The 25,979-nt window shown below is 35.4% G+C and overlaps 1 protein-coding gene across 1 annotated transcript in view; it reads right to left on the bottom strand.

Moving 5' to 3' along the window:
- The window catches only part of LOC110025706, a 20,642-nt gene extending 4,112 nt beyond the window's left edge, over positions 1 to 16,530 (bottom strand). Inside the window, exons 1-2 of the mRNA XM_020726364.1 lie at positions 16,292 to 16,530; positions 15,934 to 16,193 (exon numbers count right to left, since the gene is read on the bottom strand). Coding sequence (XP_020582023.1) covers positions 15,934 to 16,193; positions 16,292 to 16,316 — 285 coding nt within the window. The 5' untranslated portion in view covers positions 16,317 to 16,530. The remainder of the gene's footprint in view (positions 1 to 15,933; positions 16,194 to 16,291) is intronic.
- Between the last annotated feature and the right edge of the window lie 9,449 nt (positions 16,531 to 25,979).

Raw genomic sequence — 25,979 nt, 5'->3', positions numbered from 1 at the left:
TATATTGTTGGATCTTAAATTGTCCTTTATGAACACGCCCCAAGAGTTTTGGGATTGAGTGAATAAGAAGAGAAGAGAAAAAGGAAGTATAGCCCGTTAGGGGTTGTCTATTGAGAGAGTCGGTGATGAGTCTCTTTATTCATATTTTTTCCTCTTATTTATAGAGGTGGATTTTGTACAAATACAAAAATGAGGGAATAGTTATGAAAACTGCTATTAATACAGTGTATATTCTCATTAATCGTATAGATTGTATTCAACATATGTACTCAAATTTGAATTTTAGTATGGCGGTAATCAGTCAGCCGACTTGCTTGAATTCAGTAAACCGAAGCGACCTGTTGAGTAGCGACCGATATATTATAAACTATAACTTGAGGATGAAGATAATTATTTCATATTATAAACTATATTACTTAATTTTCTTCAATCAAGCAAATTTGAATATTACCTGAGTCTTTTCAATACTGAACATGGCATATTGACATATAACTTAAAAAAAGACCAACGCATACATATATATATATATATAGAAGAATTTTTTTTCATTTAACTTAGCCTTCTCTAATATTATTAATCTAATATTAAGTGCAATCTCACAAGAAATCTTAGGATTAAAAAGTCAAATATACTAATTTACACTAGCAGCCCAAAATTATTGGCGGTGCCCCCACTTTTAGATGCTTTCTTAAACTTAACATAATGGGAAACTCGCTAACTTTTCGGGGGTTTACCTAAATAGAGATAAATATATATATGCCAAAAGAATAAAGGGGACAATTAGCTGAAAGACTTTCTTATTACAGTGGTTTGATGTAGAGTAATTATGCCCGCTTCTTACTCAAAATATGTCCATTAATTCATGTTAATGTGCGATATTACAGAAATTACTCATTAATCGTAAGGGGTGAAATTAGGTTGAGTATTAGCCCTGCTCTGCTGGAAGACCAAGATTTAAGTTGCAGCGCAAATCAAATTTTGAGTCAAGTAAATCGTGGACAACTTCAAATGTTAAATTGTTATATATAGTAACTTTAATTTTATGAAGTTTATAATCCCAATTAATTTATTATATATTGATATATTTTGAAGTTGAATCAAAGAAAATTTAAGCAAATGGTTTTTTATGTAAATTTTCTTTTATACATGTAATAATGTTATTTGGTAATGAAAAAATATTTGAATAAATTTGAAAAGACTTTTGGTATGTTGCTCATCCTTGTGTGACCCTTCATTTTTCGAGTTTACCCTATAAATAAGGTGTGGGATCGTTGTTTCTTACTTTACGCATTCTAGTTTCTGCATCCGAGCTTTTAGTTTTTCTTCTTTTCTCGTCACGTCTTTTCGGTCGTCTTCGATTTTCTTCAATGGCCCCAAAATACTCTCCCACCCTTTTTGGCTTCCATTAAGGGTGTTGACTCTTCATTCTTAACGGAGAACAAAGTAAGGGAATCGCAGAGGAGGAATGTTATGCATGGCAGCGTCACCCTTGCAGGCGACGGACCTTCTGTGGGTAAGGATCTGATTTTTTTACCAAGACCAATTCAAGTACGGCCTTCAGTTGCCTCTGTGCACTGAGCTCCTGAGTGTCTTTAACACATATGGAGTTATTTTGGTGCAAGTGAAGTCGAAATTCATAACTGTGATAATGTTGTCTGTTCTTTTCTGTCGGCGGGAGCACATCCTGTAGAATATTTTTTTCTCATTTAAGGGCGATAGAGAGGGCTTTGTCATGTTCTCTGCAGAAAAAGAGCTCCACTTGATAGGGGTGGAGAGCAAAATAAATGACTGGAAGAATAAGTTCTTGGTTGGTTCTTGCTCTGATAATTGGAGGATTCGACACGAGCCGACAGGATGTTCAGTGTCAAAACCGAAGTCTCACCCGGAGAGCATGGATGTCGTCAGGAAGAGGCTGACCGGCCGTCATTTGTCGGTCTCACAATATACTGCAGAGGCGATGGTTACTCGTGCGTTGGCGGGTGAGATGATGAAAGCGTTGTAGTGTGATTCGGATATTGTTGACGGTGTTTGAGCAAGGGAAGCGAAGGAAAAGCTGGCTACTAAGCGTCGAAAGTAGAAGCATCCCTCATAGTCAGGTAATCTTGTAGGAGATGAGGATCTGCTCCCTTACAATGTGGCTGCAAAAATACCTTGTCTTTGTGTCTGCTCATAGTGTTGTTATTCAGGACCAAGTTACTAGTAAGTTCCCTGCTATCCTTCGAAAACATTCTTCTCCCTTTGTTAATGCAGAGGGAGGTGACGAGAGGAAGCCCTCTTCCGAAGGAACTCCAGACAGAGCCGTGATAGTGGTTCCCTCTTCGTCTGTCGAGAGGTCCAGGATGGTATGCCGCAGATTGTTGTCGTTCTGCCGAATTCTCAGACCAGTGATTCTTCCTTTGTTTCTATGTTTGAGAAGGACAAGGCGAGTTAGGTCGTCCCCTCTTCTTAATCTAGTTCTTCGTCGGAGAAGCCGGCTTCATCCTCAGAGAGTGAGCCTCCACCCTATCGTGAGGGAGCAGTTTACATCGGCAGGGAAGGGAGTTGATGGAGGAAACAGATGCTTCACCCTCCTCCCATGAAAAGAAAGAGGGGGTCAGCGTGGGAGCCTGTGTTTGAGAGCACTAGATGGATATCGGAGGATGCCAGCAAGTGGTTCGGCCTTGTGGACCGATCATTTGATTGGTACCCTCAGACAGATGCCAACAGAGAATTGCCTCCGACGTTGATGAATATGATGTGGTCCGGACAGCTCGAACACGCTATGGGGGGCTTCGGTCGCCAAGATCTTCTCCAGAACGTGGGCCTGTGGCAGTTAATGACGGCACAGAACGCCTATTTCCTAGGGATGTCATTGCTCCAGGTGAAGCAGTCACTGGAGGAAACTCAAAAGAAGGAAGCTTCGCTGAAGGTGGATCTGAGAAGGGCTCGAGACAACCAAGACCTTCTAAAGCTCAAGTTCGACGAGTCTGTGAGGGCCAGCAAAGAATCCCTTGATACTATAGCGGCTCTAGAGAAGGAAAACACTGAGCTGAAAGAGAAGGTTACTTCGTTGGTCTCCAGAAAGCAATATGATGATGGTCGGGAGGAGTACTTTAAACTTGGGGTGGACTATACCCTTCAACAATTCGTTCGTAGTGGCTTGGTCAACCCTAAGTATTCCGACTAAAGGGAGTTTTCCGCTTTAACCCAAGATGAGCCACAACAAATGAATTGCCAAATGGATGCCAACAGAGAACCTTATCGTGTTCTTTGTGAAAGTAACAATCTAATCCCAATTTTTGATCTCCAAAGCTACTTAATCCCTACTTTCGATCTTATTCATCTTCTGTATACATGACGCTCAATCAATAAAAGCAATGCTTATAACTACAAAATCATATATAGTTTAGCATGAATTTTGATTTGGCATTCCATGCATTAAAGAAGGGTGAATGAGATCGAAGTGTTAATATCATATTTCTTTTTATCATTGCATATGATTTCTTTTAAAAATAAAGAAAATGTCAAAATAGTTCAATGACTCTTTGCAGAAGGTTGTTTTAATCTCAAATTAAATAATTTCACTAATTTAGTCCCTAGACTTTTAATATGAGTTGAAATAGTCTCCACTAAGGACTATTTCACCCTCAATTTAAAGAATTTGTGAACTAATATGACATATTTATAAACCTCATATAAATAATCGGGGGACTATTTTGACACTCTACTTTTAAAAAATATATTGAATGGATGAATATGAAGAACAAGCTTTCAACTTATGAACCAAGATAATTATGTATAAAATTTTTAAATCAAGAAAAGAATTTGAACACTCCAAATTATATTGCAGTTTCCAAAATCAAAATTTGGAATGCAAGGGATATTTTTTCTCTTGCATTTTAGTATTTTCTTGCGGGTCCAAGGCTTAAAGAACTAATTGCAGGCTCCAAAACATCTTCTAAGCTGCCTCTTCGTTTTGAGAGTTCCATGTTTCTGCATGATCCTGAAACAAAACCTTTTGTGCTGGCCATCTTTTGATGTGCATTTTGAGGTTTTAAGAAGTTTTCCGCCTATATTTCTATGTCTAATTGGGAATACATGAAGTGATATGTATTTGGCCCATGTATTTCAGTTCCTTAATGTGCACAAAATATTTAATATATTATTAAGTATGCAGTTTGACACTTATGGGTAGAACACATTTATACCTCAATAAGCATTTGGCTAAAGTAAAAATGTCGCCAACTTTAGGGCATTTATATGACAAGTCAATGGGAAAAAGGGAAGAGATCAATATCATAAAGTTGAGTAAAAGAGAACAAAAAATTTCCCTGCTCTTCCTTATCATCATTACATCCAATCCTATATTAGGAGCTGTTTGAGACATGATTCAGCAGCAGATTAGAAGTAACTGTGTGCACGGACATGATAGGCATAAAGAGAGAAAACACAATACTGAGGGAATAAATGCACGTTTAATTGATACATATGCTTTCCTACTATAAATTCCATTGATGTATAATTTGCTAACATTCTCTTTGAAGCAAGAGCATATATTTGTGAGTTTCAACTTACTACAACCGAAAATAAGAGATGTAGAGCGTTGATGAAAATATCCATCACTTAGTTTGAACAAGAAACATTAGGGAAAACAGATTTTTTTTTTTTAAAGTATAGCATATGAATAAAATGACAATCAAATTCAATATGTTTAGTACATTCATAGGAAAAATAGAATTGTTGATAATATAATTTATGTTAAACTAGAATAAAATATCTATATGAGAATGTTTTTTTTTCTGAATGAAACATATCCTTGTATTTAGCTTATAGACTAAACTTGGGAACAACAGTCTATTTCTTATATTTTCTAGGTGACCTTTAAATCTGTGCACTAAAAAAAGAGGAAGTGTTTGAAAAGCTTGCTTTGCATGAGGTTTTTAAATTTTTTAATATAATTTTCAATTCATAAGAGTTCACATGTATCTCGAGTGATTGCTATATTCACATTTAACACTTGTTCTTAAGACAGCAGGCTATTTATTGTGTTTCCATGTTACTAGATTTTCACACATTAATATTCAACATTTTAAAATAAATCTCCCAGCCATTGATGATTCCATATAGTCAGCATCACTAAACCTTCGAATTGAAAATTTCTTCTCCGATGTTTGATTTAAGATACCTTTAAACTCTGCAGGCATTATGAATATTAGATTCTTTTGGTTTTTTTTTATTTTTTATTTTTTTTGCTTTTTATTTTTTTGCATAAATTGACTTGTAAGAATTATTTCCAAAGTGATCTCAGCTATGTGGAATACATGGAATAATTTCCTAGCTAATATTTGATATAGCCCAATGTTGACTTTGTGCCTTCTTTATATATATCTAAGTTTTGACCTAATTCAGTTAGTGTTTCATCCGGCTTATAATCAATAATGTTTATCATTCACAAAAGATCTATAATATATTTTTGTTGTGAAAAAAATTTCCTTTTGCCTGGTTGAGCTACATTTATACCCAAAACATATTTGAGCTTATAGAATTCTTTGGTTTTAAACACAGTGACAAGCTTTTTATTGAGTAGTTCCCTTCCATCATTGTCATCAACTACAATTATATTATCAGTACACAATAAAAATTAAAAGTATTAGTCAATAAAATATTTTAATAAAGAGTGTATGATATCTTTTATTTTGTTTATATACCATTTCAAATTTGGCCTTCAAAAAGATGCCAAACTATGCCCTTGAGGATTGTTTAAAACCATATAGTGTCTTCTTAAATTTGCATACATTATTTTTTATGAAAGAGCTAGTTAATCTCAATGGAGATTTCATCTTCAATATTCTCATATAAAAACAAAATTTTACCTCAAGATTAATAGCAAAACAAAGGATAAAAAGCATATTCAATTTCACAAAAGGACAAATCCTTCATGGTAGTTTCTCCCATAGGTTTCATATATCCCTTCTACTATTTATCTTGTTTTATATCATGCTATGTTTCCTTCTACATCATATTTTAACAAAAATTTCACTTGCATCCTACCAGGCTTTTCCATTTTGTTAGTTCAATATTTTCCTATTTCAACGATGTTTTTCATCAAAAGAGATATCTTTAGAAATAAAGAGCTTATTAATAATCAGATGATAACAATTATATTATTTTTGGGTGAATAAATATCTTAGAAAGACACGTAAGTGCTTTAGTATCAAATTTATTTAAGAGTTACGAATGGATGTGAGCATAGCAAACACAACCAACAAGTTTTGAAAGAAATTTTGAGAAGTTGATGATGGTAAAAATTTTTGCAAGATAGTTCAAGTGATTTTTGAAATTAGTAACATCTAAAGCAATTCTATTAACCAAATATATAGAGGATAGGACAACTTTTCCCCAATATTTTTTAGAAACTTGATTTTGGAAGGTAAGAGTCATATTATTTTCTGAGAGGTGCCGATTTTTTCTTTATGCCATCGGATTTTGTTGTGAGATGTCGGGACAAAAGCCTAGTGAATAATATGTTCATTATTTTGAAAAGATATATATTTTGGTTAAAATAATGCCAATTATTTTTTTTTTTTTTTCTAAATGTTAACACTAAATTGGTTTTATATCATAGAGATATATGGAGAGAATGTGATTGATACTACCTGTAAGATAATCTCACGTTGTCGGAGTAAAATTATCTATGAGTGCGAAAATTCTTTTAAAAAATATTAGAAATGTTTGAGGGTTCTCAAATATTTGAAAGGATTATCATAAAAAAAGTTGAGGGTCAGGATTCATTTTTAAGAAAGATGATTTAATATTGTTTAGCAATTTCATAAGTCTCATAATAAAAGTTTTTAATGCTAATATTATAAATGAAAAATATATATATAATGTAAGATTTAAGTTAGGGATGCCTGACCATGACCATCGAGAATGCCAGAACTTTTGGGAAAACAATAATTTGATTATAGTGTAGGAAGATCATAATATGATATGAATTAATACATAATGAATTTGCAGGATGACAAAGATGATGGCATGAGTATGGCCTAATCGTTTTGAATGATGTCTTTATTTAGAGTGAGCATAAAAAAATAGGATAAATGATTATTATTTTTAAGTAGATATAGCCTATTATTCTAGTTTGCCCAGCATTGTCTTCAAAATGAGGACCTGAAATATAATAATGATCAAATAAATATAATTGTACCATTGCATTCTTTGGCAGCTTGACATTCTCCTTGCCTAATCACATTAGGTCATTTGCCCACTGTGAGATGTAGATTTGTACTCAAGAAATTTTGAACCACAGCAATTGCATGGATGCTATTGCTTCAGCTTGGCCCGGGTATGGTAGGGTCTCCTATTTATGTGTTGTATAATAAGCTTAAATTTCTCAAATAGACTTTGAAAAGGTCTTCTTAAAATAATTACATTTCTTCATAAGACCACCTCTGATTTGTGGTATTTAAACCAATCTTTATTAGATAATGCTAAGAAAATCTTAAAGTGATTTCATTATGGCTACTGCTTGTAAGACCTAATAGATCCAACAATGAGCCAAAGATACTCGGACTACTAAAGGGGAAGATGATTTAGGCTCCCTCTATAATTCCATTAAAGAAAGGAAGAAAAAAAAACTTTATTGAGGAGATCACCTGGAACAATATTATTGTTGTTGGCCCTACTGAGATTGTCGGTGATGTAATTTGGCTCTTATCCTCACTATATAACAACTGAGAATCATAGTCTCCTATGTACATTCTCATGCAGCCGCACCCTCCAAGATGCTTAGGTTGATATCCTAATTAGACCTTACTATAATTTTAAGACGCTATATTACGACTTTACCTCAAAGGTTTTTATAAAGGATTGCGATGTAGTAGGTAGTCAATTCACTCTTGAGGTCAAACGATCTTTGACCTTTTTGACAGCTGCTAAAGCACAGCCTCACTTTCCTCATCCTCAAACATTAAGCAAGACAACAGTTTTAATGGTTACAATCAAATTTCCCTTTGTAACACAGTTTACAAGGTCATTATTAAACTTTTAGCAAACAATCTCTACCCAATATCGTTCCCCCACTCAAGAAACCTCATTCAGTATGTAGTCACGGCCGACAATATTTCATTTGCTAATAAACCAAAAATTTTAATTCCTTAAATTCTAGAAAGTTTTTTTTTTTTTGGGGGTGCTAAAATTGATCTCAAGAAAACCTTTGATTGTGTGTGTAAACTGGTTCATAAGAGCATCCCTCTTCTATATGTCAAAGATGTTGAGATAATGGAGTTAACCCAAATCACAATAGAAAAAACAAATAGGTAGTTACAACCAACACGCTTGAAAGGAAAAATATGACACGATGCCCGGAAATCTGAAATAGCAACAGACACGATACAAACACTTCTAGGATGGGATTCAGGGTGTTGGTGATGATCTGCGAGGATTTGTAACACAAATATATAATAAAAAGCTAAATACGAGTGAGCTCAAGGGACGACCAGCCAGTCTACAACACAAGAAAGCTTAGATCGAACTAGTCCAGGCAAGCAAACTCTTCGCCGCTCACGTACGGGACGTCCCGCTTCCGCTACCAAGCGGGAGACGCCTGTGTCATGTTGTTGCTTGTATGACGATGTTGATTTATCTCTTGTAATTAATGTAGAAATCTGTGAAGTCCCGCTTTAGTTAACCAGGGGAGAGGAAATCAGGAAATTGAAGGAGAAGAAGAAGAGGAATCGAACAATAGGGAAATCGAAGAGAAGCAGGTGAAGCGAGAGTCGGGAAGCTGAATAGATACTTTCGTTAATAAATCCACGCGTAGGGGGGATGGTAGAGGCGAGTGAATTTACCTGGAAGTCAAACGACAAAGGAGATGTCAAGCCTAAGTTAGGGTTTTTGCCAAGATGGCGAAAAGGAAACTTAAGGAAGTATCGATATTGAGCTTCACGCGCGGCGGGGGGTGGAGGGGTGGGGGGTGGTTTGGTGCGAAGGAAAAGTCATAAGGAGCGAAGCCTAGCATTGCACTTAGAGAAGAGGTGCACGAAAGATCGTTTTGCGCCCAATTTACAAAGTTAACACTCGACAGTGACAAGCTCTGTGAGAGGTGTTTAACAATCGCGCGAGTCTTATGGAATGAATCGACACCTAGCAGCGACAAGCTCCGTGAGGGGTGCGCGAACGATCGTCTTGCACCGCCCAATTTACAAAGTTAACACTCTACGGCAACAAGCTTTGCGAGGAGTGTGAGAACGGATGCCCTACGCCTAATTGACATTGATGCATATCCACACGCTTGCCAACCAATCATGAAAAACAGAAAATCACTCATAAAAAAAAGCAGTTGTGGAGCACAGGAAGGAAAACTCGAGGCACTAAACCCTCAAATTCCAAAGAAAATAAATAAATATCTTGCATTATAAAGCATGCTTACAAAAACTGACTCACAAAATTTTCATACGAGCATGTTTAAATATCAAAATAAAAGAAAGCTAAAAGAGAGATCACCTCGAAGGCTCTATACATTAGAAGGTTTTCCATCACCCTCTTTGCCAATTTCTTCAACTCACTCGGAGTCGTCCGACTTCCCGTTCGACACCTTTTGTTCTCCACCTTCTGAATCTAAAAGCAATGAGTCGAACTCCTCCATATCCCGCCACTTGAGATCGACCAGCCCATGTTTCACAAATCTCTCTACTGTAAAAGATGTGTCAACCTTAATCTGACGAGAAAGACCCTCAACATGCTCTTCCTGAGAAATCATAGAGGAGACTTTCTTTTTCAACTCTTCGTGCTCTTTAAGAAGAGTCTTGTATTCATGAGCCTCTAACTCCCTATGCTCCATAGACAGCTTCAGCCTCGCCTCTGCCAAGTTAACTCCCTGCCTCAACTTTTCCATCCACAAGGCATCCCTCACAACTTTCCCTTCGGCCTAGTCCAAAAGAATCCCCACAAAATGCGAGACCTCCCATGCAAGAACATGATAGCGATCGACCACATGATGCAAATCCCATCGGTCCATCGTTCTCAAGTGTCTTTCAAAAGTGGGAGACCAGAAACGCCTCCATCAAGGTCGGCGGGTAGTCCCTATTCAAAAGAGTAAAAGGATACCACTCAATATATCTATCAAGAAGAGTGTGATGACCGCTCGTCCAAATTCCAGCCCCTCGGTCATGAGAGAACAACCACTCGGATGGGATCCCTTCTCCGGAGGAGGTAGCTCAGTTTCTGGGACAGGAGCCTTTCTTGGCCTCCAAGCCACGTCACCTTCCACCCTCTCAGCATCTCTTGGTTCTCCTCCCAACTCGGTCTCTACCGAGATTGGAAGAGAAGTGTGACTTGCCTCAGCTCAATCATGGAAGCCCACGAACGAAGTCCCACCAAGAGTCGCAGCGGAAATCCCAAAATCCGATACACCATGAGTCTCGAGGACATCCTCGTCGCTCCCGTCAAATAACGTCAAAATAATATAAACACATACTCATATATATAAGAAACTAAAATGGGGAAATTTTGTTTACCTTCAGTACCTTCTTCAGTTGATCCAATGGGGACAGACTGACCCTCAACTCTCCTAAATGAGGGAGGATCACTTTTCCTCCAATGTTTCTTCAAAGTCTCCCTCTTCTCGACAGCTTTCTCTCTGGCCATTTCCTGAGCATCAGATGATGCGCATAACCCTTCAGTCATGGTCTTGCTTCTGTCAAGTTGAAGCATACACCCTATCCCATCCGGATCGAGATACTGAAATAATCAGAGACGCTGATCCTTGATTAGCGCCTTATGATCTCTGAGATTACCCAAAAGTGTATTCACTTTCTTCACCTCACAGTCCACGGGAACAGTGTCGATCCCCCAGACACTAGTGCAAGAGCCAACCATAAATTTTGTTTTTCAATCTTCTATCTTATTCTCAAGGCCCACCAAATGGATCTTGGAACCGGCGGCAAACTGAACATAGTCGTCCTGGCCGATTCAGAATTATCAATCAAGAATAAAGGAAATCATACATAATAAATAGTTTCCTTCTTTGCAATGCTGCATAGAAGAAAATATTATATTTCCACAAGATTCTTTCCTTTTAGCTGAATATTTAGATTATGAATATGTATTAATTAAGTTACCTAAAATAAATTATACAGAATATTATGTACCTAAAATAGATTGTACAGACTATTATTTATTGGAATGAAAGCAAAGGAAAAAACATTCAGCCTATTTGACATGGTATCAGAGCCACGTAGAATATTAGCATCTGAATCTTTCAAGTCGTTTGCTTCGCCTGGAGAGCTCGTCCTGTTAGCCCTAATTGCTTCCTCTGTGTCGCTTGCTTGACCGCTTCCTCTGTTCCTTCAGGTTGCTGATGGAAATAATATTCCAATTATGGCAATTAGTGATATTAACTCATCCTTCAGACATGTCTTGGTTTCTTCTAAATAATCTACTAATTTACTTTCTATTGGTCAAATTGTAGATAATAAATGTGATGTACATTTTTCTCGTGATGGATGTATTGTGCAGGATCAGGTGACGAGGAAGATGATAGCGAAGGGGCATAAAGTGGGCAAGTTGTTTCCATTACAATTTAATGTTTCCCAGAATGTCATTAAGTTCTGCAGTTGTTGAGAATAAGACAAGCATCTGACATAAAAGACTAGGTCATCCAAATGATATGGTGTTGAAGCATTTACTTAAAAGTGATGTTCTTTATTCTACAGATAAGACTTTAGTAGTTGACTATTTTGTTTGTAAACTTGAAAAAAAGTAAGACATTACCTTTTACTATTTCAGGCAGTCGTGCAATAAATGTTTTGACATTATTCATAGTGATGTATAGTGATGTTTGGGGAATTACGCTGTTTGGGGAATTACGCCAGTTATTTCACATGTTCAATATAGATATTTTGTGACATTTATTGATGATTACAGCCAATTTACTTGGATCTATTTTTGCATTCCAAAACAGATATATTTACTGTATTTCAAACATTTTTAGCATATGTTGAAACTCAGTTTTCCGTTTGAATTAAAATTTTACGGTGAATACATGTCTCATGAGTTTCAAGCATTTCTCCATAACAAATGTATTGTTTCACAACGTTCATTTTCCTATACACCGCAGCAAAATGGAGTTATTGAACGAAAAAATCGACATATATTGGATATTGTGTGCACATTACTAATAGAATTTTCTGTTCCAGCTAAATTTTGGGCTGAAGTTTTATTTACTGCAATTTATCTCATTAATCGTTTACCATCTCAACAATTGAAGTATGAGTCTCTCTACTATCGACTTTTTGATAAAAAACTAATTATCATATGATACATACTTTCGGATTAGTTTGCTTTGTTCATCTACCTGCTCATGAACGTCATAAGTTGGCAGCTCAGTCAGTACGATGTGTCTTAATGGGGTGCAATCCTAATCATAAAGATTTTATATGTTATGATTCGATTAATCGTCGATGGCATATTTCTCGAAATGTGATTTTCTTTGAACATGAATATTACTTTCAACATCATGTGTCGACACCAGAGACAGTTATACTTCCACAGTTTGATAATTCTTCTACTGATAAAAGGTTCAAGCCGGACATCGTCTACACACGACGCCTGCTCACTTCACCTTCAATCATTTCCGACTCTGATCCTGAAAGTGCATCAAGTATTCGACGATCAACCCGGGATATCCGTCCTCAAGATAGATATGGGTATTCTGTAATTTTAACTAATACTACTGTTCCTGTCTCTTACTTTTAGGTTGTTAAACAGATTTATTGGGTCAAAGCCATGCAAGAGGAACTTCAGGCACTTCAAGAAAATCACACTTAGGATGTTATTTAATATCCTACAAGTGTTAAACTCATTGGTTGTAAATGGGTTTATTCTTTTAAACTCTGATCTGATGACTTTCTTAACAGATATAAGGCAATATTGGTAGCACTTGACAATCGACAGGAATACGGGATTAATTATGAAGAAACATTTGCATCTGTGGCTAATATGGCTACTGTCAGGCTGGTTTTATCTATTGTTGCATCTAAAGGCTGATTGTTAAAGCAGATAGATGTTAAGAATGCATTCTTACATGGGGATCTCAAAGAAGATGTCTATATGACTCCTCCTCCAGGCTTGTTTTCTACACATTCACATGATGTTTGTAAGCTCAAACGGTCCCTATACGGTTTGAAACAGGCTCCACGAGTCTGGTTTGAAAAGTTTCGCAATACCCTTCTTAGTTTCTCTTTTATTCAAAGTCAGTATAATTCATCATTATTTCTTTGCAAGACTGATAAGGGAATTATTTTGTTATTAGTCTATGTTGATGATATTGTTATCACAGGATCTGACAATCAATTGATGTCTCAGCTACAGAAACGTCTTCAGGGTTCTTTTCATATGAAAGATTTGGGGTCATTAACATATTTTTTAGAACTCGAGGTTCACTCTTCTCCCGCTGGTATTTTTCTTCATCACCACAACTATACGAAGGGACTCATTCCTTTGGCTGGTCTTCAAGACGGTCGTTCTGCTTGTACTCCCTTGGAAGTAAATGTCAAATATCAACAAAATGAGAGTGACTTTCTATCTAAATCATCTCTATATCGACAAATGATTGGGAACCTCAATTATCTGAATATTATGAGTCCTGATATTTCATTTGTTGTGCAACAAGTTAGTCAATTTATGCAAGCACCTACACATCTTCATTTAGCTGCAGTTCGATGTATTGTTCGGTATTTGAAAGATACTTCTCATCGTGGTTTGTTCTTTTCTGCGGAGTCTCCTATCATCTTAACAGTCTATAATGATGCTAATTGGGCTGGTTGTTCTGATACACGTCGATCTATTATTGGATGGTGCACGTTTCTCGGCAACTCTTTAATCTCTTGGAAGAGCAAGAAACAAGATTGAATGTCTAAGTCATCTACTGAATCAGAATATCATGTTATGTCATCTGCTTGTTCCGAGATCATTTGGCTTCGGGATGTGCTGGCTGAGCTTGTTTTTCCTCAGCTTACTAGTGTTATCCAGATAGCTGTTAATCCCGTCTTTCAAGAGTGCACAAAACACATCGAGGTGGATTGTCATTCCATTTGAGAAGCCTATGAGGATGGTGTTATATCTCTTCCTCATATCACTTCTGATCTTCAAACAGTTGATATATTTACTAAGGCTCTTTCTCGACAACGTCATCAGTTTTTTTCAGCAATTTGAGAGGGAATATCAATCAAGAATAAAGGAAACCAGACAGAATAAAGAGTTTCCTTCTTCGCAATGCTGCAAAAAATGAAAATATTATATTTGCACAAGATTCTTTCCTTTTAGCTGAATATTTAGATTATGAATATGTATTAATTAAGTTACCTAAAATAAATTATGCATAATATTATGTACCTAAAATAGATTGTACATACTATTATTTATTGGAATGAAAGTAAGGGAAAACGCATTCAACAGATTTGACGGGAATGAGAAGAAATAGTTGAACAATTCAAGCGACCAAGGGATCTTCATCCTTCGGCAAAAGAGAACGAAAGTCATTATGAAGGCCATGGAGTTGGGAAGAATTTGAATAAGAATAACCCCGTACCATCCGAAGATCGATCGAATTTCCTTACAAAGCGACAGGCGAAGACCAATTTTAAATTGATCTTTATAGAAAATCAAATTCGGAGAAAATGACCTATCGTCCACTAATGGTTGGCAGTCGGCCGAAGTTGGATTACGGGGTCAGAAACATAGAGACTATGAATCTCCCTCACTTCTATTGCAGAGAAAATCAAGACTTTCGAGGCTGGAATCGACCGAAAAGATTCTTGGGAGTATTTTCATGTCAAAAGATCAGTAACAACGCACAAGGGAGAGGGAGAAGAAGAATAATAATAAGGGGGAGTAAAGACTCACGAAGAAATAAAGGATACAATGCCCTATCCTGCGCATATATATATATATATATATATATATCACATTAACATGGAAAAACAAAATATCACTGACAATACTGATGTAACAAGAACCGCGTAGTACTCAAGGAGAAGCAATCATTACCAGAAATAAAAAATTTGTATTTTATCTATTCATTTATTTACAAAAGGAGGGAGCATCACAACACGCCCTTGGATACAATTAAGCGAGAAAAAACCTAACTATGCGGTCGTTTGTGGTTTCGTCCGGGACAAACCTCGTTGATGCAGCTCCTCGTACATATACTCATCACCCAACTTAAAGGGGGGCATTCTGACCATCCCTTAGCTGGGCAGCAAACCCTCTCTAATGACTGACAGTTCCTGACATATCCGAGTCATCTCCCCACAACCAGCCAGCATCTCCCCTCAAAAAAAACACCTTCTTATACTTACTACCCCTTGTTGTACTCTCTCTATCTCTCTCACACATCACTTCCTAGTAGAAAAACGTTCTATTCTTTGAGTGTTTCCCGGAAACTTATGAATTAAGCAATTACAAAAATTAATTAATTATTAATTTAAAATATATCCTTTGATTAACGTTCTTTATTACTAATGATTTTAAAATTATCAAAATTTATAAATAGAAACAATAAAAATCCCTCGCATTCTTTTAGCCTACAAATCTAACCCGGTTGACTTCGAGGCTTCAACCAGTACAGGATCGCCTCTCCTTCTCTTCGAGCAGGACCGAGGAAGTCGCGACCAGGGTGACGTGGAGAAGACATTTGAGGGGACTAGCAGCATGGTAAGCAGAAGAATAATTCGAAGAAGCAGAAGCGAACGATTCATAGTCAATTTTGGCCGGTTGTCATTTAGGTTAAATCCAGAAGTCAGGCCGAAATGGGGCAAAAGAGAATTAAGATTCCATGGTAATAAAATAGTCAATTTTGGCCGTTTGCCAAGAAATTACGCAAAGTCCAGCAGCCAAACAGCCCCCAAAAGCGCGAATTAGGTAAATAACCAAGAAGTAGTATAGTTCACTAACAGTGGAAGCTCGGATGACGTCGAGTCGGGTGCTTGAGAAGCCATGGCAGAAAATAATCTTGAATTTGGCCCTCTCCTTCGACACTCCCGTCTCCTCGTAAGCCAGCTGTCGCCCATCCCGAAGCCGGATCCTCGTCGCCGTCACCGGAGGTCCACCCTCCGACCCGCACAACTTCGGCGGCGGAGACTGGATTTCAGCGTATAACCAACTCCCCACCCCAAACACCAGCGCCGCCGCAACCAACAGTTGCTTCCCGATTCCTGCCCCATTTCGGAGATCGGCGTCAGAAAACACATAAATTATGTGAAAACATGGAAAGAAAAAGGAGTCGAGAGGTTGATGGTGTAACGGTGACGACCTGATCGGCGCTGAGCAGGCTTCATGGCGCTTCGTGGGAGCCGGCGGTGAAGGAGTTGGGGAAGATGAATGGTAAAATAAGGGGAGGTAGGGCGAGTAAAGTGCAGCAGTTGGGTTGGTCTCCAACTACTAACTTACTGTCGCTCTGATTTCCTTGTGGGCCCACTTACTGCTCCCTATCTTTAATACGACAGGTGCGCTTCGGGATCGACGGGAGGGTTCCTTTTTGTGTTTATCGTTAGAGGTTAGCCGAAAGTTTACGGTGGAAGAGTAAATACACTTTGGAGGTTTCATTTGTAAATAAGCTTTTTCTCATTGATGAGGAATTCATGGGACCACACCTAGAAATTTTATTTATTTATTTATTTTTTGGAATATTTAAATGCAATCCTATATTTTTCTTTATTAATGTATATAATCATTTGATATGCTTAATTTATAGGTATGATAAGTATTATGAGTTAATTTTTTGAAAAAAAAAAAAAATTTTACTTCAATTAAAATTTATTCAAAACTCTTATTTCATCAAACTTATAGTTAAATTGGCCGGCTCAATGGATAAAATCAAAAATATAAAAATTGATCCAATTAGAGTCAAATCAAGCTTCAATCAAGTCATTAAAGTACTTTTGAAAACATTTCAGACATAATTTGGAGGTCAAATGGATATTGAATCCAGAAAGCTTATAGATCAAACGTTTTGATAAGATGAATCCAACGAGTCTAATATCACTCCATTCTGACATCATTAAGGCGCTCAAAGGTTCATCGAATGTCATATTATCAAGAGCATTTCTCGCATATTCAGCTTCAATCATTTTTCTTTTCATATGCATGTGAGCGACGATTCTGTAAGGGAAAGATCTGAGAGATCTAGATTTCTACGAGGTGGAGAAGATCATCCAAGGAATATAATGAAAATCGTTAGAAGAGGAATACAATTTTGCATCGCAAGGGTGTTGGTGAAGGTTTTTTTTCGAGTTTATCCACCATAAATCTCGATAGAATTTTATCTAAATAATCAGATATGACATTTGAAGAATAATATACCACCCCCGATGGGAATAAATATTACCTTAAAATTGATCTAATCATTTGAATAATGAAAATCCTTAAGATTTATATGAAGTAGAGGTTTTCCTCTATCATACAGGTGTAAAATATGGTTTATTTTATTTTAAATTTGGTATCTCTAAAAGGGCAATCCCTCATAATCAACTACATCTCTAGAGTTGTGGTCTTCATAGAAAACTCTCAATTAAAATATTAACTTCTATTATACAGATTTCGAAGCTGGATTTTTCAAAGTTGAAGTTTTAAGAGGTAATGGATTAATCCAAATTCAAAATTTCCAAAAAGATTAAGTTCAAATATTGGAACATACAATCCAATGACATGTCATGAAATGGCCCAGAGAGATATATTGGACTATCCCAATGAGCAAGGTTTACCAAGAAGATTTAGGCTTGATGATCTTAGAGTTTAGTTGGGATTTGGGAAAAAAAACAAAGAGGGTTGAATGGGGTTCAATGAGTTTGATTTGAAAATATTGATGGGAAGAGTTGAGATTTGAAAAAGTTTTGGATGGATTCTAAAACTAAGGGTAGTATATTTATGTAAGAAAAAATGTCTAGATGGAGGCGAAGCTCTAATTTTGACATGAACCTAAACTCTTATTGCGTTATTCAATAATGATTTGCATAATTTGGTCTGTATCAAGGAGGAGGAGAATGTTGATGTTGATTATCATTATGTTTTTTCCTGTCTTTTTTTTTTATCTATGCTCAGTTGCATTTGTATGACTAATGTAATTATTAGTGATGTTATTGAGTGATTTCAATTCATTGGCTATTACCCACCCTCAGCATTTTATTTTCCTTTGTGTGTTCAAGTAGTGAAGATGGATATTCGCCTCGCTTAGAATTTTTTTCATGTTGTTGTAGAAGTGGGATGTTGTTTAGAGTTTCTGATTAATGAGGCTATTCTGGGGGAAAACCACGAACATCTTTGACTGATCCAAGGGTGCACATCTCAATATCTCTCGATAATGTTAAGCCATATAGAAGAGGCCATTAGAAGTCCACTAATGACTTTTAACCTATCCAGGGTTACTAGTTTAATCTATATGGAAGAGGTTAGGTGTGGTACAACCAATTTAATATATCTAAGGTTATTTATCAAAATAAGACTCGACGATTAACATGATGGGAGAAGTTAGATTGAATTCCCCGGGATTAATCGTGCTCTACTAAAATGCAATTAAAGTTGCACATTTCTCAAATCAAAAGCATGAATTGGCTCATTAATGAATCATTATATTCTCTGGATGCATTGTTCATATGGAATACAAAAATAGGAATCTTATTCATTTGATAAAGTTAGCGATACAATAACACCATGAAAGATACAAGTGCAATAGCTAAGAAATGGAAACGTTAACAATGACATGCACAAAATGAATATCATATGACTAGATGGTCATTGATAGTATTTGTAAAGATTCTTTATAGTTTATCTTTAGAGAAGAATTTTTCCCTCATAGTCCTTAAGCTTGAAGGTTCTTGGCTTAGCCATGATAATGACCATGTAAGGACCATCTTAGAGAGCAAATAGTTTTTTGCATTGGGGGTCACGACCGGCTGCTTCGAGACCACATAGAACCAAATCTCAAATAGAGATAGGTTGAGATTTAACTCTCTGATTAAAGTGGTAGACCACCCTTTAATGGTAGGAAGCAATCCTGAGATGGGGTCACATCATGCATTTTTTGGAGAAAAACTAGATGTTGAAATTTCTGCTTAATGTCATTAGGGTTGTAGGCTTGAACTCGAGGTTTTGGGACCCTAATGTCAACTGGATTGACAGACTCCATGCCAAAATATAACTTGTAAAGTGTCTCCCAGATTGGTGCTCTTGAGGTGGTGCGGTAAGCCAAGAAGATAATGTGAAGTTCTTCAACCCAGTACCCCCTAGAAGAGTCTTAAATGCTTTGTGTATGGTTTGATTAATTACCTCAGTTTGGTCATTCTCCCATGGATGAGCTATATTGTGTGTATCAGTTAGATGTAGAGATCATTTTAAAAGGATGTGAAGACTTTCCCAAAAAAACGAGTTACATTATTAGTAATAATATTTGCGAGGAGACTGAAGCAATAGATGATATTTTTAAGATAAATTAGTTGTCATTAGCTTCAGTGATCTTAGCAAGTGGCTTAGCTTCCAACCACTTAGTGAAGTAGTCAACAACAAAGATGATAATTTTTTATTGTTTGGTGGCTATTAGAAATTATCCCATGATGTCAAAACCCATTTGTGTAAAAGGTCAAGGGCCTAAAAATAATGTGAGTTCTATTGACAGTGCATAGGCGAGGTTGGAGTGCATTTGATAGTTTTTTTTTTTCTTTTTTTGCATTTTAGTGTGAAGTCTAGTGCATCCTGTTTGATCTTGGGCTAATAAAACTCTTACCTCATTATCCTGAGAGTGAGAGCTCTACCCCCCATGTGCTCCCACGTATCTTGGAATGAACTTTGCATAAAACATAGCTAGTTTCAGATGGAAAGACATTTAAGAAATGAACCAACAAATGTTCTTTTGTAAAATTTATCATGAATGAGGATGAAGTTTGCAACCTTTCATCGGAGGCAAACTAAAATGGTAGCATCATCTAGCAACATCCCATCCCAAAGTAAAGAATTAATAGTGTATGTCTAATAAGATTCCTTCTACCCTCTTCGATGGATTGAATCGCCCAAGGGTCTTAGATTTTGGGAAAAATATAATTTTTTAATCCACCTCCTTTTGAAGAGGTATCTATTCGTTGTAATTACAAGCATGAAGAGAGCATCAACTCTAGTATTTTGCTCCCATAGTATATGAATGATAAAATATTTTTCAATCTGATTGAGAAGCTTCTTTGCCGTGTTGAGATATTATGTCAGTTGGAGTTAAGGGCATCAAAATTTCCCTCTACTTGGGATCCAAAATGGCCCTCCCAATAAAACTATAAATAAACCCCTTCTTCCACTTGAAAGTGTAGGTGAAGAAGAGAAAAAGAGAATTATAGAGTCTGTTTTGAATAGAAGAGCTGATGAGCAACCACCGGCTTTCATAGCAGCCGAAGACCGTCGACCACCGTCTTTCATAATCATCTGTTGTCGCCAACTACTGGCTATCGACGACCATTGCTTGCATTTGTTGTAGTCAAACTACGATTCTTGTTGAATATCATGACACTTATATTTTTTTAGAAATATAAATAAAAGTGTAATTTTTCAATGTAAAACTGTAAACTCGTTATCCCTGTATTGACAAAAAAACATCTCTCATATACTTATAAGTATATAGTGGATTACTTCGATTCAGCTAGACCCCATAATTTTTTTTTTCTCCTTTTAGAATCTTTTCACGTAAAAAAATTGGTGTCTAGTCCCTCTATTTTTTTTATGTGTGTTTTGGATCTCCGTCTACCATTAAAATGAGTGTATATATACACAGACACACACACACATGCATACACATCGCATGTGGTTGGTGGCTGATGCCATTGCTTGAACTGCTGAGTCACTGCTGCCGTGCTCAAATTTCCATTGGCCTTGTACAAATTTCAAAAGTTTATCTGACCACCTACTACTCAGGCAAATATGATACATTATTGTTTGATCAAAATAAGAGTTAGGAATAAGGTAGGTTAAGTTAAAAGAGAGGAAAATTAGTATTCTTTATGATAGAAAAATCAATGAGGATTCAATCTCTTGGGGTGGGTTAACTAATTTCATAAATTGATTAAATTAGAATATTTATCCGATACATTATCTTCTGTTTGTGTCATATCTCATTGTCTATTTCTTTGCATTCGTCATTCGTCATTCGTCGGGTCATAACATAGTTAATCTACTCGGCTTTTGAGATAAATCAGCACCGAGCAATTCAGCTTCCGAGCGAGTTGCTCATTTGAAATTACCAAACGAATTTCATAAATTGATTAAGATTAGAGTATTTTAAGTTAACAAACTGATTTGGTTTGAATTAATTTCATGTCAATAAAACAATATAATTTAAATCGATAATCATTTCTCATTACCTTTAATAAATATTCATGAATAAAAAAGATTCTCTCTCATTGGACACACTCTGAACAAAAAAAAAAATTGGAGATTTTTGCAAAATTTCTCTTACAATGTAAGGAGATATATAATGATTAGGTGTTAGATATGTAAATAGATAGGACTTGGGTGGTATATATGTAAATGCCTCAATAATTTAAGTGTTATAACTAATCTGTACAGTGATATTTATGAATTGTTTGTTGGGGAAGGAGACTTTCGTTTTCATTATTAGTTATGTTGAGGGACGGTTTTGTTTGCTGACCAACGAAAACCAAATGAGATTATTATGATTTTATTTATATTGTTGCATATAGTGTATTTATATTGCATGTGGTTGTTGCAATAGTTAGAACTTCACACACTGCAAAATATAAGTTTTTGTTGCCGGGTCATCGCCGGCATGGTCACATTTCCATGAACCTCACCTAAATTTCAAACCATGTAAAGACTTGAATGAGACTTTATTTGATTTGGCCATCTACTGATCATTCAGATATAATACATTGTCATTTTTGTTGGTGTACTGTCGAAAGTGGGTTTAGACGTGGTTGAGTCAACCGAGCCAAGGAAAAAGGTGGCCCCGGGCCGCCCTCACCATGGCGACTGAACGATAGAAGCAGTCGATCGGAAAGCAGTGCGAGTCATTTGATCCATATATTAAAATGGGAGGGGCGACTGAACGAGAAGCGAGCAAACATCAAAATCAGGAGGTTGTGATGTGTTGTGGATGGCTAATTTGGATCTCTTGTCAAAGGCTACACGATAGATGAAGACATCCCAAGGAATTGATCGACTGAAAACGGGTGCGCAATACCAACTTGAAAAAGTCAAGTTCCATGATCGGGTGGTAAAAAGTTGGGTTGGGCGACTCAAGCGGTGCGGGGCAGCACTTGGTATGCCCCGGAGAATGTGGATCTCATACTGGCCGGGAATTATTAAATGAAGTAACAACTATACTCGGGAATTCTTTTGGCGAGATTTTCTTTTATTTGAAATAATGTATGTTTCCCCTTCCCCGGGGATTAGACTCTTACAAATAGGAGATATTGTACAACATGACATGGAGATAGATTTTTTCCTTTCGACTCTATTAAAAAACCTTAGTCAAATCTTCAAGAATTTTAATGAAATGATTTTTTTCCATTAAAAAAATATTTGAAAAATAAATTGCTTTTGAGAGAAATGGATTTTTAACATCCTCTAAACTTATTGCATGACTTTATAAGATGGTGTCTCAAAAATACTTGTAAGTTGTGTTAGAAATTCATGTTTGAACTTTATGACACAAATTTAAAAAATACATAATAGACAAGATCTTTTAAATTCATGATTTTTACATATCTAAAATAAAGTAACGCATACCTGTATTAATGATGAAGAAATTTTGTCTTGAAGAAATTTGATCTTGAAGAGATGAAGTTTCTCTCTTTAATCCCTTGAAACTTTTTGTACTTTCTGATGGAGGGAAATGTACGGGGTGTGTTAGGAAGAGAGATAACTCATTCTCTAAATCATGCTCTATTTAACCACCATCCATCAAGGGGGTTACAAACCAATAGTATTTATGATAATTTAATAAATTAATTGATTTTTTATTATTAAATCAATAACATAAGTTAGTAACCCTTATTCATTTTAGGGATTACATGAGTTATAAAATTAATATCATAAGTTATTATAAGTTATGACATAAGTTATGAGTTAAGATAATTAATAACTTAAGTTATCACGAGTTACAAAAATAAATATCATAAGTTATCACATAATTTATGAGTTAATAAAATTAATAATTTAAGTTATCAAAATAAATATCATAAGTTGTCATAATTTATGACATAAGTTATGCGTTAAGAAAATAAATAACTTAAGTTATCAAAAATAAATATCATGAGTTATTAAAATAAATATGAGTCATAAATAAAAATATAACAAGATGGCGATAACGTGTTTCATAAAAACAAAATTTAATTTTCATCATCAATAATTATATTAATATTTTTCAAATGTCAAATCAATATATATATGTTTAAAAAATTAAGAACATATTTTATTTAAAATAATTAATGACTTGTGCTAGGTCAACATGATCGGCTATTTAGCAATAAATTGAGGCACATGTGCCACATAATCCTAGGATTAATTTTAATTTCTAAAAATAATTAAGTATTGGCTTATAATTTTAAGGATTTTAGTCAACTAATCTATAGACAAAATGCAATAAGAAAAATTATTCTAAAAGCTAGCTTTATACTTAAGATGAAATAGACTTTGGATTCATCATAGAAAAAGTGATTATTATTATCATAGAAAAAGTGATTATTATTGAATAACGAATATTTCTTTTTTATCTCTTCCTATAACAAGAAAAAATAAAATAAAAACTAAGTTTATGACAAAATTCAACATACAATCCATGGAACTAAGGATAATTAGAATATAAGAGGAAGAAAACCAAAAAAAGAAATCATGTGCCCAATTTTCTTATTTTCTTTATTTTACTTCTTTCAATGGAGTTACATTCTCTCCTATTTAGTCTTTTTTTCCGTCAAGTCCTCCCTTCTTGTCAAAAAAAAATTCCTCTTTTTATTCTTTAGTGGAACTTCTCAAATAATGCCCGCACTTTTTCTCTTAAGGGGAAAAAATGGCTTTAGAATTGAACAAGTTTAATCTGAAGCTTCCTTGTTTTAACATCTCGAACTCTCACCCATTGAGGTATTGTCCAATTTAGACTAATGTTCTCATGATTTTATCTTATTGGTATAACTTCACAGGAGGTCATCCATTCTAAGAGTGCTCCCACGCTAGCACGTTGAACTTTGGAGTTTATTTTAGGAGTTCAGCTTCATTCTAGTTAAGGGGTCGCATAATCCCCCCCACTGACATCCTCGTTTGTTCTCTAATCTTAGAATCATCCAGCATGCATATATGATTTAAGAGGTGGCTCCTACCATATAGCATTTTGTCCCAGTTTAGGTTCAAGGGGTTGCTCTCATAGCGTAGCACTTTGTTTTGTATGACACTTTATTCTCTTCTTCAGGTTGGCGTAATGCTCTACTATCATTTGTAATAGCTAATGGCCTAATAGTATTGATCTGTTGTTGTAATTTCCTAGGGTTCCCAAGAGTGCTCCCATACAAGCACAGTTAACATTGGAGTTTCTACAAAACTCCAACCGTCACACCAAACAGTGTCTCAATATGTAAGAGTTCAGCTTTATTCTACATAAAGGGTTTCACAGTAGTGCTACTATAGTAACTTCTAAGTGCTCTATTATATTAGTGTAGTAGTGTTGCTATAATGTTTTTAAAGTTACATGTAGTGCCATAAACATTTTATTTATTTGAAATTCCGAACAAGCATCATGGAACTAAAAAAAATGTAGCGTTGTGGTGCTCTGGTTCAAACAAAAGTCGCTCATTTTTTTTATTAACTTTATTTTCTTAAATTTTTATTCCATCCTTTTTGCCTCCACCTTCACTAGCAAATTTCTTGAATTTGCCCTAAAATTTATTCATATTTATCAAAAAATAAGATAAATTAGCAGACAAATATAAAATAAGGATAATCACATACATATCACCCGAAACATTGTTGTTTACAAAATATAATATCCAGATAAATGTATTTACACGTGCTACGTTCAAATCATTGAAAATTTAATTTTAAAAAAATATATGGGTTGGATTTTATCATTATTTTTAATATTTGAGTGACAAATTGAAAATAAACAGATGAAAGAGACTGCAAAATTTATAAATAGCAGTATTTGGGAGCCTGCATGAAATTAATTAATAGTGTCTTATATAAGTAATTATAAGTTTCTAATTTAAGTGGAGCGGAATGAAAAAATGTGAATGCTGAGCATCAATGGGCTAGGTGGGGAGATAATATTACGGCAGGACTCCTAACGTAGTTTGCGTAGGAGCCCAATAGTGGGGCGTCACGTGTCAAGCGGGTCCCACCGTAATACACTGACACTGACCAGTGTTAAGAATAGTGAGGCATGCTTGACACGTGGTGCCCCACTGTTAGACTCTGAATGCATCCTGAGTCCTGATATAATATTTCTCACTTCTAAAAAATAGCAATAATGATATTTTTTCTAAACCAAATATTGGAATCATTATTGACATTTATTTAAAAAAAATTAATTACAAAATAATCCGGGTCTTATTTGTTTTATAGTAAGGATTGATCAAGCTGAAATAAGACATATACATCTCACTGTATTTTTTTTTTTTTTTAGTTTGTTCTTTATTTATTATAGATAAATATATTAAATGATATGCAAATAGAAGTGGTGTGAATTATATGATCATGTTTATATGTGCATGATGACCGACAGAATTCACTCATTTATATTACTAGTTTGAGATACTAAAATATGCTATGACTCTTGTTGTGTAAGAAAATATTTAGTTTTCAAATAAGAAAGTTAATTGGAGCTATTTTGGGGGGAAAAAATAATTTTAATGCATATTTATCCAAATAAAAAAATTGAAAGGATATTAATTCAAATAAACCTTTATAATGTATAAAAAAAATAAATTTACTTATTCCTACATATCTATCTATCTATTTAT

Source organism: Phalaenopsis equestris, unplaced genomic scaffold (genome assembly GCF_001263595.1).
Source record: "Phalaenopsis equestris unplaced genomic scaffold, ASM126359v1 Scaffold000002, whole genome shotgun sequence".
NCBI lineage: Eukaryota > Viridiplantae > Streptophyta > Magnoliopsida > Asparagales > Orchidaceae > Phalaenopsis > Phalaenopsis equestris.
Note: the sequence above shows the minus strand (reverse complement) of the source record. Positions and strands in the feature narration are given on the sequence as shown.